At 54.3% G+C, this 16,421-nt stretch overlaps 2 protein-coding genes and 1 non-coding gene across 3 annotated transcripts; 1 reads left to right on the forward strand and 2 right to left on the reverse strand.

The window, feature by feature from the left end:
• The first annotated feature begins 340 nt into the window (after nucleotides 1–340).
• Nucleotides 341–9,168, forward strand: SNX32 (sorting nexin 32). The gene is made up of 13 exons (XM_065881823.1): nucleotides 341–376; nucleotides 5,352–5,456; nucleotides 5,789–5,899; nucleotides 6,020–6,141; nucleotides 6,338–6,461; nucleotides 6,620–6,724; nucleotides 6,919–7,024; nucleotides 7,186–7,261; nucleotides 7,477–7,516; nucleotides 8,288–8,374; nucleotides 8,480–8,639; nucleotides 8,715–8,800; nucleotides 9,115–9,168. The coding sequence occupies exons 1-13, from the start codon at nucleotides 341–343 to the stop codon at nucleotides 9,166–9,168; spliced, it is 1,212 nt and encodes a 403-aa protein (XP_065737895.1).
• On the reverse strand, nucleotides 3,977–4,049 carry TRNAW-CCA (transfer RNA tryptophan (anticodon CCA)). The gene has a single exon. It is a non-coding gene; the product is annotated as a tRNA-Trp (tRNA).
• Nucleotides 9,169–10,632: 1,464 nt separating the features above from the next.
• On the reverse strand, nucleotides 10,633–14,194 carry CFL1 (cofilin 1). The gene is made up of 4 exons (XM_065882034.1): nucleotides 14,086–14,194; nucleotides 11,879–12,186; nucleotides 11,523–11,599; nucleotides 10,633–11,296 (listed from the first exon to the last, which is right to left on the reverse strand). The coding sequence occupies exons 1-4, from the start codon at nucleotides 14,086–14,088 to the stop codon at nucleotides 11,184–11,186; spliced, it is 501 nt and encodes a 166-aa protein (XP_065738106.1). The 5' UTR covers nucleotides 14,089–14,194; the 3' UTR covers nucleotides 10,633–11,183.
• Between the last annotated feature and the right edge of the window lie 2,227 nt (nucleotides 14,195–16,421).

Raw genomic sequence — 16,421 nt, forward strand, 5'->3', positions numbered from 1 at the left:
AACTCCATTCTCCAAGCTGTGGGTTGTTCCCGGCCCTCTCAGTTCCGCGCTGCCCCTTAAAAGCTGGGGCCCAGGCACAGGAACGACAGGCGTTGCAGCCAATGGTGTCCCGCACGGTAAACCTGCTACCCAATCAAAAGGCGCGGCTGCGAGGGAACGGCGTGGAACCACGCCCGGCTCCAGGTGACTCCTTGGTAGGGAGGGGAGAGTGCCTCTGTCAGCTGATAGGATCCCCACTGGGTCCGTTCCTCGGGGCGATTTACCGGCGACCAACCTACGGGAGCGCGCGGGCAGTAACCCGCCGCGGAATTCTTGTGTGCTGTAGTCGAGCACGAGAGTGATGGAGGAGCATCTAGAGGCTGGGAAGGAGAGCAAGGTACAGAAAGGATGCAAACACCCTCCCAACCTTCACCTCACTCCATGATACCCAGTGATGCCCAATCAGGGAATGGTGTGTGTGTGTGTGTGTGTGTGTGTGTGTGTGTGTGTGTGTGTGTGTGTGTTCGTGCCCACGCATGAGCTAGAGAAAGGCGAGACCTGAGCAAGGGGGTGGGGCGCTTCCGTGGCATCAGCATGGGGGCTGGTGAGGATGTCAAAGGAGGCAGGGTTTACCGTGGCCCCGACAGATGGAAAAGGACCCGTCACTCTTACTCATCCCCTTCCCAGGACCGACTCATGCTGGTTTGATGGGGAAGAAGGAAGGATGTTAGGGATTGAGAAGGGGCTGGAGTACCCTCCTCCTTTCCCAAGGTGGGGGAATACTGTTCAGCACTAATGGCTTCACTTGTGTATCTATGTTCATGTAATCATGAGACCATTCATTCTTTCCTCTTGACTTCATTCAACAAATAGTTTCTGAGCATCCTTGTGCCAAGGATGGTTAGGGGTGGGGCATACAGAGGTGCACACTTTCAGGGGTAGGAGGAATGTGCCTAGTGGGCTGTGACTGAGGATAAGGATGGAGCAGCTGTGGTCCATCTTTGAAGTCCTATCTCCCTCAAGCAGTTACCAAGCAGGAAGGAGACAGGGGACTTGGGGGCCTATTGCACCAATGAGCCAGACTTTGGGGGTGGGGGGCAGTTGGACAGAGGCAGAGCCTGCCATGGGGGTGTTGGAGAAGCCAAGAAGTGAGGAATGGGGATCAGTGGAATTTGAAGAAGTGAGAGGGGTGAGAGACCAAAGTATGGAACAGAAAGCATCTGTTTCAGTGTTTATCTATGTTCATATTCATGGTAAATTAGTTAACACAGGGACTTCCATGGCGGTCCAGTGGTTAAGACTTTGCCTTCCAATGCAGGGGGTGCAGGTTCTATCCCTGGTGGGGGAGCTAAGATCACACATGCGTTGTGGTCAAAAATCCAAAACATAAAGCAGAAGCAATAATGTAACAAATTCAATAAAGACTTTAAAAATGGTCCACATCAAAAAAAATATTTAAAAAAATTAGTTAATATATATAAAATGCTTAGACCAATGCCTGGCATATAAGTAGAGCAAATATAAGTGTTAGCTATTATATTACTATTACTGTTACCAGTAATAGTGGATGCTATGTGTTCTAAGGATATACTGGGCTGTCAAACTGTTGGGTGCACCCCTAACCTTTGTAGATGCCAGACTCTTTGAAAATCTGTTATTAGACCATGTCCTCCAGAGTAATCATTGGCTTCTTCAAAATTCTCCTATAAATATAGAGAAATGAAAAGAGTAATAAATGAATATGTAAGTAAAAATATAACAGAGAAAATGAAATAACATAAAGTACTTGAGTAATCTAACAGAAATCAAGAAAGAAAGAATAAAGCAACTATACTCCAATAAAAATTTGTTTTAAAAAAAAGAAAGAAAGAATAAAGGAACAAAAAACAGATGAGATGAAGAGAAAACAAAAAGTAAGATGGCAGGTTTATAGCCTACTATATCAGTAATTACAATAATAATGAATGGAACAAAAACTACAGTTAAAAAACAAACATCTGGGCTTCCCTGGTGGCGCAGTGGTTAAGAATATGCCTGCCAGGGCTTCCCTGGTGGCACAGTGGTTGAGAGTCCGCCTGCCGATGCAGGAGACACAGGTTCGTGCCCCAGTCCGGGAAGATCCCACATGCCGCGGAGCGGCTGGGCCCGTGAGCCATGGCCGCTGAGCCTGTGCGTCCGGAGCCTGTGCTCCGCAACGGGAGAGGCCGCAACGGTGAGAGGCCCGCGCACCGCAAAAAAAAAAAAAAAAAAAAAAAAAAAACCTGCTATAAGGACATAGAAATATTGAAAAACTGATGGAATATGTACACTATGAACACACCAAAAGAAAGCTGGTGTGGGGCTTCCCTGGTGGTGCAGTGGTTGAGAGTCCGCCTGCCGATGCAGGGAACACGGGTTCGTGCCCCGGTCTGGGAGGATCCCACATGCCGCGGAGCGGCTGGGCCCGTGAGCTGTGGCCGCTGAGCCTGCGCGTCCAGAGCCTGTGCTCCGCAACGGGAGAGGCCACAACAGTGAGAGGCCCGCGTACTGCAAAAAAAAAAAAAAGAAAGAAAAAAAAAAAAAGAAAGCTGGTGTGGCTTTATCAATTTCAGACTGGAAGACAAGAAAGAAGTATTACTAGAAATAAAGAGGAACATTTTATAATGATTAAAGAGTCAGTTCAACAGGAAAACACTCCTCAATTTTATGCACCTAATAACAGTTTCAAAATATGCAAAATAAAAAATTACATATGCCGCAGAGCAGCTAAGCCCGTGCGCCACAACTACTGAGCCTGCACTCTACAGCCCGTGAGCCACAACTACTGAGGCCTGCGCACCACAACGAAGAGTAGCCCCCGCTCGCCACAACCAGAGAAAACCCGCACACAGCAACCAAGACCCAACGCAGCCAAAAATAAACAAATAAATAAATCTATATATATATATATATAATTACTGAGAAAAATTAAAGAAGACCTAAATCACTGGAAAGATATTCCATGTTCATAGACTGGAAGATTCAGTATTGTAAAAATGTCTGTCCTTCTCAATTTGATCTATAGATTCAATGTAATCTCAATCAAATCCCAGAAAGTTCTTTGGGGGTAGAAAATAACAAGCTGATTCTAAAATTTATGTGGAAATGCAAAGGATCTACAATAGCCAAAATGATTTTGAAAAAGAACAAAGTTAATTCTACCTGATTTCAACGTTGCCTGTCAATTACAGTAATCAAGAGAGTGTGATATTATCAAAAGTATAGATATATAGATCAGTGGAACAGAATAGAGAACACAGAACTGATCACACTTATGAGGTCAATTGATTTTCTACCAAATCAATAGTGAGAAAATAGTGTTTTTAAACAAATAGTGGTAAAATCACTGGCTATTTATAGGGCAAAAATGAATCACAACCCATACCTTACACTGCATACAAGATGAATTAAATGGATCATAGACCTAAAACTGTTAATTTCTGGAAGAAAAAAATAGGAGACTATCTTCATGACCTTGGGGTAGGAGTGCTTCTTCAAGAGTACACAAACCAGAAAAGATTGATATGTTGAGCTTGTAAAATTATAAGCCATTAAGAGAGTGAAAAGGCAACCCATAGAGTAGGAGATATTGGCAAAACATATAACTGACAAAGGGCTTGTCTCCAGGATATTTAAAGAGTTCCTACAAATCAATAAGAGAAAGATGATCTGATTTTTAAAAGAGGATGGCAGGGAGGAGCAAAAGACATGAATAGGCACTTTACAAAAGAAGATATCTGAATGTCTAATAGGTACATGAAATGGTGTTCAATATCATTTCTCACCAGGGAATACAAGTTAAAGCCACTATGCACTATTTTTTTAAAAAAAGATATATTTATTTATTTGGTGGCACTGGTCTTAGTTGTGGCACGTGGGATCTTCGTTGCCACACGCGGGATCTTTGTTGTGGCATGTGGGATCTTTTTTTTTTAGTTGCGGCACGTGGGATCTTTCAGTTGTGGCATGCGGGATCTAGTTCCCTGACCAGGGATTGAACCTGGGCCCCCTGCATTGGGAGCATGGAGTCTTAACCACTGGACCACCAGGGAAGTCCCCACAATGCAGTATTACTGTACCTCCACCAGTAAGGCTAAAATTAAAAGGACTAACAATTCTAAATGTTGGCAAGGATGTGGTGCAACTGGAACTTTCATTCAGTGCTGGAGGGAGTGTGAATTAGTACAGTCACCTTGGAAAACTGTTTGGCAGTATCTATGAAAGCGTTTTAAACACATGCCTACCCTCTGACGAAGCCATTCTCGTACCCAACAGAAATGAGTACTTAGGTCCCTCAAAAGATATATGCAAGAATGTTCATGGCAGCTTTATTCATAATAGCCCCAAACTTGAAATAATCCAAAAGACCACCAACAGTAGAATGGATAAACTACGATATGGTCATACGATGGAACACTACACAGCAATGAAAAAGAAACACTGCACTCAATGACATAGATGGGTCTCACTAAAGAACATGGACACAAAATAGTATATACTGTGTAACTGCATTGATATGAGGCTCAAGGCCAGGTAAAATTAATCTATGGTGCTAGAAGTCTAAGAGTGGTCCCACAGTGTCCCAAATAAGTGCTAAAGCCTGTGAGAGGAGAGAGGGAGGCGTCTGGGTGTGAGAGGTGGGCAGGTGTCAGTTTATATACTGGTGAGTAGTACTTGAAGGGAGAGTGGCTTCTGAGCCTCTACCTCTCTCCCTAGTACCTCTTGGCACAATGGTGTGGACATAGCAGGTGTTCACTATATGCTTGTTGAGATAGCTCAGTGTAAGAATGAACTAGTAACTTGGCCTCAAGGACCTTTTCACTTAGAGAAAAAATACAAGTGCTTGGCCTCCAAGTCAGTGCCTCTTGGTACCAAACGTAGTGAATAGAATGGTCTCAGGAGCCCCTCAAAAGGGGTGGGACCATCTTATCCAGCTCACTTTACACCTGGTGAAATGTACCTGAGGTAACCAGCTGAGAAGGGGTGGGCCGGTCACTGAGGAAGTGCATGGGGTTTGGAACCGAGAAACTCTGTTCAAATCTGGCCTTGCCGCTTTGCACCTGTATGATCTCGGCCAAGTTATTTCACTTCTCTGGTGGTCACAGCTTCCAGGCCTATCAAACGGGGAGAGTTCTGCCTACTTCAGAGGATGGCAGGGTGGGAAAGTGTCATTGTGAATCCTGAGCAGTGACTTATCAGGATCCCTCGGGAGGTGGGGGGGAACAGCCGGCGCCCCCAGGGCGTGGTGGGAGTAATGCTGCTGAGGTGGGCTCTGCAGGAGGACCGGAAGCCTGCGGCGAGGATGGGCGGGGGGGGCGTGGCCAGTCATGTCAGGGACCTCCCTTCCCCCACAGCCCTCCTCCATGTCCCCGGACCTGCAGGGAGACAGGTCCTTACAGGTGGAGATCTCTGATGCCGTCAGCGAGCGGGACAAGGTGAAATTCACTGTTCAAACCAAGGTGAGGCTGCGCCGGAGCAGGGGGGGTTCAGATGGCTGCTTCAGGAGCCCGGCGCGCAGATGCCCGCGTAGCCTCTGGGCCCGGCTCCTCAGCCTGGCTCTTGGCCCCTGGCCCTCTGAGAAAGGGGGCATCTTGTCTAGTCTCGTACAGCCTTTGCCTGCCTAAGGCCCCAAGTACTACCATCCCCTGTCCACCCTCCTGAGGGTAGTCATGGATGCCTCCCATGGGATGTGGGATTGGGGAGGCCCAAAAGTGGGTGCCCGGGAAGCTTGGTGGGTGTAGGGTTTGGGCAGGGGAGGAAAGACACCTCAGCTAGGTTCCCTGGCTTCCAGAGCTGCGTCCCTCACTTGGCCCAGACCGAGTTCTCAGTCGTGCGACATCATGAAGAGTTCATCTGGCTACACAATGCCTACGTGGAAAACGAGGAGTACGCCGGTCTCATTGTGAGGACAGGCCGGCCTGGGCACCGGGGGGAGGCCGGGAGGCTGGGCCAGGCTTCGGGGCGCGGGTGACGGCCTTCTCAACGACGAGAGGACTTCCAGCTCTGTCCCTCCTTGGAGCAGATCCCCCCAGCCCCTCCAAGGCCAGACTTTGAGGCTTCAAGGGAAAAACTGCAGAAGTTGGGTGAGGGAGACAGCTCTATCACGCGGGAAGAGTTTGCCAAAATGAAGGAGGAACTGGAAGCGTGAGTGCCGCCTCCCGTTCCTGTCTGTGACAAAGCCCCAGCCCAGCCTCTCCTGACAGCCCCAGGGTTTCTCCCCTGACTGTCCCCTGTGGATGCTTAGGACCCTGCTCCTCGCTCCAGGGCTGCCGAGGGGGAAGGGGGCAGGAGGGGGGAAGGAGCCAGGGAGGGCCCGCGAGCTGCCTGCCCTCCTCTGCAGGGAGTATCTGGCCATCTTTAAGAAGACAGTTGCGATGCATGAAGTCTTTCTGCAGCGCCTGGCGGCCCACCCCACCCTGCGTCGAGACCACAACTTCTTTGTCTTTTTGGAATATGGCCAGGATGTGAGCTGGGCCACAGAGCTGGGGTCCCCCCGGGGGTGGGGGGCACGGCTCTAAGTGGGCTCAGGCCGCTATCTCATCAGCTCGGCGAGTGGTATATGCCGGGGGTGGGAGGTGCAAATGCCCACCCTGACGTCACACCCTCCCCACGTGTACCTCAGCTGAGTGTCCGAGGAAAGAACAGGAAGGAGCTCCTTGGGGGGTTTCTGAGGAATATTGTGAAGTCTGCCGATGAAGCCCTCATCACTGGCATGTCAGGGCTCAAGGTGACTTGGGGGGCCCCCTCTCTGGATTCAACCCAGGGCCTCAAGTCCCCAGCAAGGATTGAGACCCTGGGTCCCTGTGGGAGGGAAGCCACTGATGGGGCCCCGCCTAGAGGGAGATTGTGCCACGCCCGGGAGCCCGAGACTGCGCTGCTCCTGGTGACTCGGTGTGAGTGGGTCCTGTCTGGCTCCCTTAGGAGGTGGATGACTTCTTCGAGCACGAGAGGACCTTCCTGCTGGAGTACCACACCCGCATCCGGGACGCCTGCCTCCGGGCAGACCGAGTCATGCACTCTCACAAGTGTACGCAGGGTCCCAGGGGCCCTGGACTCTCCCCAGGGGCCCTACTCCCCAGGGGAGAGGAGAGAGCAGGAAACGCCCTGTGTCTGCCCGTGGCCACAACACCAGGGCTGGGACTTGACGTGCAGACCAAGGGGCTCTGATAGACGGCTCTTCCCCAACAGGCCTGGCAGATGATTATATCCCTATCTCAGCTGCACTGAGCAGTCTGGGAACACAAGAAGTCAACCAGCTAAAGACGTGAGGACTCCCTCTTGCCCCTCTGCCCTCTTTCTTTGCCCATAATACTGTGTCTGTCCATGAGGGGTCACTCCATGGAAGCCTACTATCAGCTCTAGTGGGAGATGCAGAAGCTCCTCTTGGGCTTTGCGAGAGAGAGGGAAGGTTCACCAGGGCAGGGAAGCTTTAAGCAATCCCTAAGACCCCTGCCCTAACTCCTCCCCACCGCCTCCTAGGAGCTTCCTCAAATTGGCAGAGCTCTTTGAACGACTAAGGGTGAGTACTGCCTTCTGTGTTGAAAGGCCACCCAATGATCCTTTGCAGGGAAGAGAGTGTCCCGGGAGAGGGGAAAGCTCCAGGGTCATTTTGGAATGTTCGGTGATAACTTGGGCTCAGTGAGGCCCTGGACTCACTCTGCAGACTAGTTTAATAAGAGATGGAGTGGAGACAGGGATCCAGCCTCAAGTGTGGGTGTGTGGTGATGGGGGAGGAGGTGGGAAGTGGCTTGGTGAGGCACTTACAAGGATGTGCCACGTGCCTCTGGCAGACTGTTCCGTGCTGCCAGCATCCTGCCCCAGACACGCTCTTCCTGAACTCCTCTCCAAGAAAGTCACCAGTGTGCCAGTCTTCCTAAAATGTCCGTTGGACCCCATCTCTTCCCTGCTCAGGGCCCTTCAGCGACCCTATCCCTCCTTGAAACTACCCAAGACACAAAGCCCAAAGTCCCTAGCTTGCATCTTAAGCCTGTTGTGATCTGGCCCACTGCTGCCCAAGTGCCCCACTGAACTTATGGTTCCCTGAAAACATACCAGGCTTGCACACCTGCAAAGCCTTTGGCTGTCGTCTAAGCCCTGCTCAACCCCCAAGATCCAGATCAGATGCCGCCTCCTCTGTGAAGCCTTCCCTGGCCTGCTCCCCCGAACCACAGCGCTTGACATAGCGTGGGCATCAAGTGACCCTACTTGGTGTTTAGATGAACAGCAGCACCCCCAGTCCTTAGCTGCCCCCCCACCAGCTCCCTCCCCAGCCTCCACTTTCCTGATGCAGAAACTGGAGGGCCGAGTGGCTTCTGACGAGGACCTGAAGCTGTCGGACATGCTGAGGTACTACGTGCGCGACTCACAGGCAGCCAAGGTGAGAGGTGGCCCCAGAGCAGACCTCGGGGCTGGAGCCACCAGGGAGGGCGGGCAGGTAGGCAAGGGCCGTGGGCCAGGGATCCTGTGCCCCTGCCGGCCCCAGGACCTGCTGTACCGGCGGCTGCGGGCGCTGGCAGACTATGAGAACGCCAACAAGGCACTGGACAAGGCGCGCACCAGGAACCGGGAGGTGCGGACCGCCGAGAGCCACCAGCAGCTGTGCTGCCAGCGCTTTGAACGCCTCTCCGACTCAGCCAAGCAGGGTAAGCCCCACGGCCCTGGAGCCCCTGCCACTGCACTGCTGACTCTGCCGGGGTCCCCATTCCTCTCTTCTCCAGAGCTCATGGACTTCAGATCCCGCCGCGTCTCCTCCTTCCGCAAGAACCTCATCGAGCTGGCGGAGCTGGAGCTCAAACACGCTAAGGTGAGCCCTCCAGCCTCACCGAGCCTTCTTGCTGCTTTCCTGGCCTCCCACCGCTGGGCCTCTAGGCCCTTATCAAGTGTCTTGGCGCATGGGGGGTGCGGTGGAGGTCAGGCTGCCAGGAGCAGCCCCAGCTGTTCAGGACCACAGTTCCCCATTTTGGATCAGGACCATTCCCTTCTGTCATTGGTAGTGAGGCCTCAATAAATGGTAGCTGTTATTGCTGAGGACAGGGATGGGGACAGAGGGGCTATGCAAGGTGGGGTAACAGAGGGGGTAGCAGCAGATGAGAGCCATCAAGAATCTCTCCTCTGCAGGCCAGCACCCTGCTTCTCCGGAACACCCTTGTCACCCTCAAGGGGGAACCTTAGAGCCACCAGAGTGCCCCCCGACCTCCCACCCCAGCCAGATGCCTCCTTCCCCACCCCAGGAGCCACTCACCATGCCCCGTGACTTCTCGGGGCAAGGCCTACCCCTACCCCAAGGTGCCAGGCCCTGCAAGATAGGGCAGCATGGGCACCACACTTGGCCACAGGTAAGCAGAGCCCTAACCTGGGGAAACCCAGGGGCCCTGACATCCCTCCCCAGAGGCTATGGGGTAGCCTCAACCCACCTCTGGCCCCCGAGTTCATTTGTCTCCAGCTTGTTCACAAATAAAAAGCCTGGTTCTGTACCAAGGAGGCTTGCTTGTCCTGACTTCCCAGTTGGAGGGCCCACCAAGTACATCCTCTATCGGGGCACCATGGTAGAGACCAGATCCTGGGGCAACACGGTGGGGGACACCCCTGCAGTGTCTTCAGCCATTTTTCAGAGTGCCAGTGGTGCTCTCTGTGGGAAGGTACAAGACCCAGAACTTGGAATCCAGGAGCAGTCTTCAAGGCGTGCCACCACCCCCATAAACCCTGGCACAGACCACGCATAAAACGAATTATAAATTCTCTACACCCATTTCCTAATCAGTAAAATGGAACTACCCCTTCCTGCCTCCCTACCAGAGATACTGGCAAGCTCCAAGGAACTAAGGAACCAGCTCTTTAACTTCAGGAGGCTTTTTTTTAGTTGATGGTGGGAGGCGGAGGAGGGGGCAGGGTATAAATCTTCCATCACCACCACCCCTAGGGCAACACTTCCACCTTACCTGCAGGGCAGGTGAAAACCTAAACCTAAAGCACAGGGCTGGAAAAGAGCCCACAGCAATGCCAGCAAGAAGCGTGGGGCTCTAGCCAACACTCTCTTGGTTAAACACAGGAAGGTGGAGCCCAAGACACCTGGGTCTGAAGTCCTGGACTCCACCTTGCTGGCCCCACCCTGGCCCCCAGCCACATCTGCAGAAGGCCAAAGACTCAACCTGGCTTCGGACTCACAGCAGCCACTGGACCCAGCCCTCATAAATGAGTCAGCCATCCAGGGGAGAGAGCAGAGCAAAGACCAAATACTGAAGGTGGAGGAAAAGCTCAAGAAGCAACCAGTAACTTGTAGTCTCGGGGCCCACATCTGGGCAAGACTGCACAGGGGATCACGGAATGGGCCTCACTGTCCTACTGCCCACCTGGGTCAAGGCAACAGAAGAAACCAGTTCAGGGATTAAGCCCCTCTGTTCAAGGAACCCCTGCAGCCAGCAGCAGACACACCCTGGCTCAGCTACCTTCCAGGCTGCTGCCAACTATGACGCCAGGATACAGAGAGGGAACTGTCAGAAAGGAGGCTCAGCTAGTCACTGGCGCCAAATGAGGGTGTGTGGGGCTGGCTGGAGGGAGGGTTAGGGAAGAGATGCTGCACATTCTCCCAGCCTACCCGCCCCCAAGGTCCCCTGGGCCCCAACCTCAAAACAAACATCCCATTAGTGAGCCTTTTTATTGTTGTGTGGTTTTTTTTTGTTTTTTTAATTGAGGGTCCCTTACTGGTCCTGCTTCCATGAGTGGCTGTGACCAGGGGCAAGGGGGAAGGGAACCGGGCGGCGCAGGGAGGGGTCATCTCCACAACATTCCATTTATACACAGAACTAAACAGACAAGCACAGAGTCACTATTGTGGTTAGAAGTTGGCAGCATGGGAAAAGGAAGGAACAAGGAGGGAACTGGGGTGTCGTTAAAAAAAATACAGGTCCCCCCCAAACAGGGGTTCCTGGGGGGAACTTGGTCTGTTTCAACCCAAGAGGAATCAGAAGATCAAAAGCGGTTTGGGAAGGCCAGAACCGTCAGGGATGGAGGGAGGAGGAGGAAGGTCCAGGGGGTGGGGGGGCTGTTTGGCAACTGGGGTGAAGGGACTGCCCTCCCCCTGCTGGGATCCCCCCAGCCCCTCCGGTCTGGCAGGAAGGGGGCAGCCTGCAACCCCCATGGGCAGGTCTGGGGCTGCCAGATGCTCCAGGCAGGGGGCTGGAGGGGGCTCACAAAGGCTTGCCCTCCAGAGAGATGACGGCGCTGCCCCCCAGCTTCTCTGCCAGGGTGCAGCGGTCCTTGACCTCCTCGTAGCAGTTTGCTTGCAATTCATGCTTGATCCCTGTGGAGGAGAAGGGGGAGCATCTGTGAGAGGGAGCCCTGGGGCGGGAGTGGGTGTGCTGCGGCTGGGAAGGAGCCAGCAGAACAGATGGTGGGATAAGGCTACATCCAGCGGGTAGTGAAAAGGAGACAGAGAGAGAGGGCTCTCCTCTACCATGCCGTCCACCCCACCCTGCAGCCAAGGCCTGAATGCAAGGGCATACGGCACCACCAGCGCTGGCCCTTACCCGTCAGCTTCTTCTTGATGGCGTCCTTGGAGCTGGCGTAGATCATTTTGCTCTTAAGGGGTGCACACTCAGGGGCCCTGGAGGGAAACAGAATCAGAGAACTTGCCGCAAAGCCCCCTCCTCCAAGTCTAGCAAGTGCCCTGAAGTGATACAGGACTTCCAGAAACCCCTGAGCTGGCCCCTAACGTTCAAGCTTTTATCAAGTTCCTCACTGACAGGCATTTTATTACAACACCCTCCCGTGAAACGCACACCACTGGGTTAACAAGGAGCCACAGACCTTCCTGTCCTGGGAAAGCAGGGTGGGGCAGAGCTACAGCAGGTGACAGGAAAAGGTGCCTGCAGGAGAAGCTCACCAGAAGATGAACACCAGGTCCTCCTTCTTGCTCTCCTTGGTCTCATAGGTTGCGTCATAGAGGGCGTAGCGGCAGTCCTTGTCTGGCAGCATCTTGACAAAGGTGGTGTAGGGGTCGTCTACAGTCTGGCCCACATCACCTACCAGGATCTCCTTGCCCTCCTCCAAGATGATGTTCTTCTTGTCCTCGCTCAGGCAGAAGAGCACCGCCTTCTTGCGCTTCTTCACCTCCTCTGGTGTCGACGACTTACGCACCTTCATGTCGTTGAACACTTTGATGACCCCATCAGAGACAGCCACACCAGAGGCCTAGAGGACGAGCCACACGCACCTCATAAGGAACAAGTTTCTGGGACGTGCCCTGAAGTCCCTCCTTTGCTTTCTTACGAAATCTGTCTAGATGTCAACAAATATAGTCCTCAGCCCCAAGACATCATTAATCCCCTTCCCAAGACAAGTATCACTAGTTTCCCATCCAAGTCACTGTCAAAGGATCAGATGTGACACAACCCCAGAAGAGCCGCCACAGAAGAGACCTCTGATCACATAATTCAACACCATTCCTCCCCACTCCGACATCCTGCAGGCTAGATTAAAGACCTGTGAAAAGCAAAGTCTTGGCCAAGATGTGAATCCAGAATTAAAAGAACCTACAGACGCACAATACTCAGTCTCAGCTTTTGCATAGTGCTGACTCAGAACTTCACAGAGAGTAGAAGGGGACCCAGACAACCAGGTCATAGTCATCTCTAAGAGAGAACCAGGACCCACAACGCTAGAGGAGTCACCAACGGTGCTCAACAGTTCTAGCAAGCCCATCAGAACTGTTCAACGCAGTTATCACACAAGGTATCCCTTTCTCTGCTGGAGTCTTCCTAAACCAAAGCAAGAACAACAAACCCCTAATTACGGCCCTACCCGACAACTCCCTGTTCTCCGGAAAAAAATGCAGGCCCCAAAGGTCGCTGATAGAAGTTAGCAGTCCAAACTCAAGGGCCCACGGTCCGTGAGAGCTCTTTAAACTTCTATTCTGGGTCGTGTTGGGGGCCACTCTAGCCAGGAATGGGGGTGAGACTGTCCACGGTGAAATCTGCCCCCGCTCCCGGAACTGCAGAGGAAGCCGGCCACGTGACTGAGCCGCTTCCGGAGTAGGCGGGGAAAGGAGATCGGCTAGACTCAGCCCCCTCCCCGAAAAAAACCCGTACCTAGAGGAAGCAACACCTCCAGGGCCTCAACCCTAAGGAAGCGCCCTTACCGACAAGCTTATCGCCCCCCCTGCGCTGCGGGCCTGGACAAATTACCCAACCGTCGGCTCTCGCAGCCCTCGGGCCGAACACAGGGGACGGGGTGGTTTCCGGGCGGTGCCCGCCTGGGTCACTTCCCTAAACTCGGCTCCACCCTCAGGCCCCATCCTGGAAAGCCGACAGCCCCGCTGGTCCACGGCTTCGGGCCCAGCAGCCAGGCCGGACCGTGTGCGCACGCGCCGGCCGACAGCGCCGTTCCAGCCTCCGCCGGGTGTAGTCTGCGAACCCAGCTCGCCTTGTGGGCTCGCTAGCTCCCGAGCACGGCCGTGATCTCCGCGCTGTCCGCTCTGTGCTGCGCGGTGCAAGTCTCTAATCCCAGGCGCCTGCGCCCGGACCCGGACACCCCCGCATCCCCGCTAGCCGCGCCGCCCCCGCCCCTTGCGAGCATCCCTGCCACCTGCTCTCGAGACAGACCCGCCAAAGAGGGAGGGTGACGCGCAGACAGGAACAGCCCCTGGGTGGGGCGCGCGCGCCGAGACCTATCGCGCGCTTTTCCTTCGCCGCCCCCGGGCCAGGTTTGGATGCCGCGTGCTCCCGTCGAGCGCGCCCCCGTGAGCCGACTTTCTTCGGCCCCGCCGCGGCGCGCGACACCGGCTGCTCAGCGAGGGACGGGCGCGCGCGCCCTGGACCCCTCCCCCACGGCCCTTGTCCGCGCGGGCGCAACAGCGGGATGGGGGAGGGGAAGGGAGTCCAGGGGGCGCGCGAGCGACGTCCAAGCCGGCCCTCACCGGCGCCCGCGGGCGCGCACGCGCGTCCCGGCGCCGCCCGCCCCTCAGCACGAGACCCTCATCCCGCCCGGGGAGCTGGGGGAGGGGATGCCGACGTCGCTCCCCCGTTCCCTTTAGCGCGCGCAGATGATCGACCCGCAGCCGCCTCCCCTCCGGCGCCATGGCCTGCCGCTCACCATGTTTCCGGAAGAGAAAAGGAGATAGCAAGGAGAGCCAGAAAAGACAAGAGCCGCTGCAGCTGCTGCCGGGATCCGACTGAACGCGGCCTCTCCCGGCCCCTTCCGTTTAGTACGAGCCGCACAATGAGGGGCGGGGCGGGCTTCCGGCGCTCCCCCCGCGGGCCGACGGGAAATGAAGTCCGAGGGTCCTGCGCCGTCTTCGGGCTCGCTGGGTAACAGAGTCTTTTTCACCTGACGGCCTCCCTGCTCCACGTTGCATCCTGGGAAATGTAGTTCAAAACAGCCGAGAGAGGCGGGGCTATGGCACGGAGAGCGCACCCGTTGGTCGAATTTCCCAGGAAATGCTCGGAGCTGAGCGAAGGCCTCGGCGTTGGGTAATATGACCTGAAAATGAGCCCCGACTTCGCGGCTCTCTACCTCGGAGGGAAACGGTTTTCCTAAGATCTATCTTGGCACAATCTGGATCCTTTGGTCTGAAAATTTTCAGTGAGTTAGTATTTTGGTTTTCCGAATTGAAGCACCTATTCATTGACCTGGAATCCAGCCCTAGAGCAAGGAGAATCGCTAGTATAAGGCACCTTCTATCCAATAAACATTTGTTAAGCATCCTCCATGTGTAAAGCCACTCTTGTCTACTGAGAAAAGGCCATATGCAACGTCAATAAAATAAGAGAAAAAAACGCAAGGGAAAGGCTACGAGGAAATCTTTGAAAATAGAGATTTGTACTTGTTTTTAGGGTGTTTGGCAAAATCATGAGGTAATAAGCCAAAATCATGAGACAGGGGTTTGTGCATTCAAGGATTATGTGCCTTTTACTAAACAGTGAAAAGCGGAAACAGATATTAAACCAAACTTGAGTCTCATTCTCGAGTTGGTAACCAGGCGTATGGTTAATTAGTACCGGCAGAAATTGAGACAGAAGCTCTGTGGGAGCATAACCTTCAAAAAAAGAAACTGGAGTGGGGGACTCCGGGAAGATTTCTTTGGCCTCGAAAAAAGGCCATGCCCTCTTACTCTGCAGGAAGAGAAGACAGGGTCGCAAACAAGAGAATTGGGGGCGTTGATCCCATATGCAGAATAAAAGGTGTAAATGAAGAGCCAGAAGGCTGGGCTTCAGGACCCGGGGAGCGACTCCCGAGAGTGGGGTACGTCGCAGAGCATGCCGGGGGTTGTAGTCGGGGACCTTCCGCCGCATCGCCCACCAACCGAGCTCCCGGGAGCCTCAGGTGGGGGCCACAGCTCAACCGCCTCGCGCAAGCGGCCCTGCCTGGAGAGGAGGCTGGCTCCACCTTTTTTGAGCTTCGGAGTTTCCTAGAGCAACGACGAGGGGGAGGGAGACTTCGCAGTTACCCTGGAGACGCGCTCCCGCCCGCCCCTAGCTGCGGGATGCCCTAGATGTCCTTATTAGGACATGAGGCTAAAGGAGGCGGGGCCAAACCGAACGCCCGCTGGAGGCTCCTTATAAGGCAGCGTCGGGCGGGAGGCGGGAGTGTGGAGCAGGCTGGGGGGGTGGTGAGGGATCGAGGCGGGGCGGAGTTTGAAGGGGCGGGCCTGGAAGCTCTGGCGCCCGCCTCTCCGCTCCTGTAAGGCCTCAGATCCGCACCTCGCCACTTCCGGTGTGGCAGATGAGGGCTACTCTAATTTGCTGGCGAGACTCTCGTGCTCAACTGGGACCCCTCTGCATAGTTTAACCTCCCTAAGGGTCCCCCACCTCCAATGAGTCTCAAAAACGATGAAGTGGGGCTTCCCTGGTGGCGCAGTGGTTGAGAATCTGCCTGCCAATGCAGGGGACAAGGGTTCGAGCCCTGGTCTGGGAAGATCCCACGTGCCGCGGAGCAACTGGGCCCGTGAGCCACAACTACTGAGCCTGCGCGTCTGGAGCCTGTGCTCTGCAACAAGAGAGGCCGCGACAGTGAGAGGCCCGCGCTCGCCGCAACTAGAGAAAGCCCTCGCACAGAAACGAAGACCCAACACAGACCCCAAAATAAATAATTAAAAAAAAAAAAAAGATGAAGTGTTTTCCCCTTATCCGGGCTTCTTACTCCCAGGCTGCTACCCCGAATCCAACAACGTGACCACTTCAGCCCCTCCCACGTATTCCGATGTCCAGTACCTCCTATTTGTTCCCTCTCTACTTGTCCTCTGTCCCCCTCTCCCCGTCCTGCAAGCTTTGGCCTTCCCTGCGTGTCCCCGACTTCGCGCCCCTCCCCCATGGAGGCCCCAGCTCGGGATCACCATTTCCTCGGAGGGTCTTTCAGCTGCTCTCGCGTTACCTTCGTGTCCTCATTCCCTGTACCCATTCCTAATGTCCCTCCGACAAAACTACCGGCAA

This window comes from Phocoena phocoena, chromosome 8 (assembly GCF_963924675.1).
Source record: "Phocoena phocoena chromosome 8, mPhoPho1.1, whole genome shotgun sequence".
Lineage (NCBI taxonomy): Eukaryota > Metazoa > Chordata > Mammalia > Artiodactyla > Phocoenidae > Phocoena > Phocoena phocoena.

Bases quoted from the DNA above. Each gene is read 5' to 3' on its own strand.
- CFL1 (XM_065882034.1), bottom strand. The intron at 11,600-11,878 runs GTGAGCTTCTCC...GTTTCCCTCCAG, and splicing joins GACCTGGTGTTCATCTTCTG to GGCCCCTGAGTGTGCACCCC. The intron at 11,297-11,522 runs GTAAGGGCCAGC...TCTCCTCCACAG, and splicing joins CATCAAGAAGAAGCTGACGG to GGATCAAGCATGAATTGCAA.
- SNX32 (XM_065881823.1), top strand. From the start codon at position 341: ATGGAGGAGCATCTAGAGGCTGGGAAGGAGAGCAAG. The intron at 6,142-6,337 runs GTGAGTGCCGCC...CCTCCTCTGCAG, and splicing joins ATGAAGGAGGAACTGGAAGC to GGAGTATCTGGCCATCTTTA. The intron at 8,640-8,714 runs GTAAGCCCCACG...TCTCTTCTCCAG, and splicing joins CTCCGACTCAGCCAAGCAGG to AGCTCATGGACTTCAGATCC.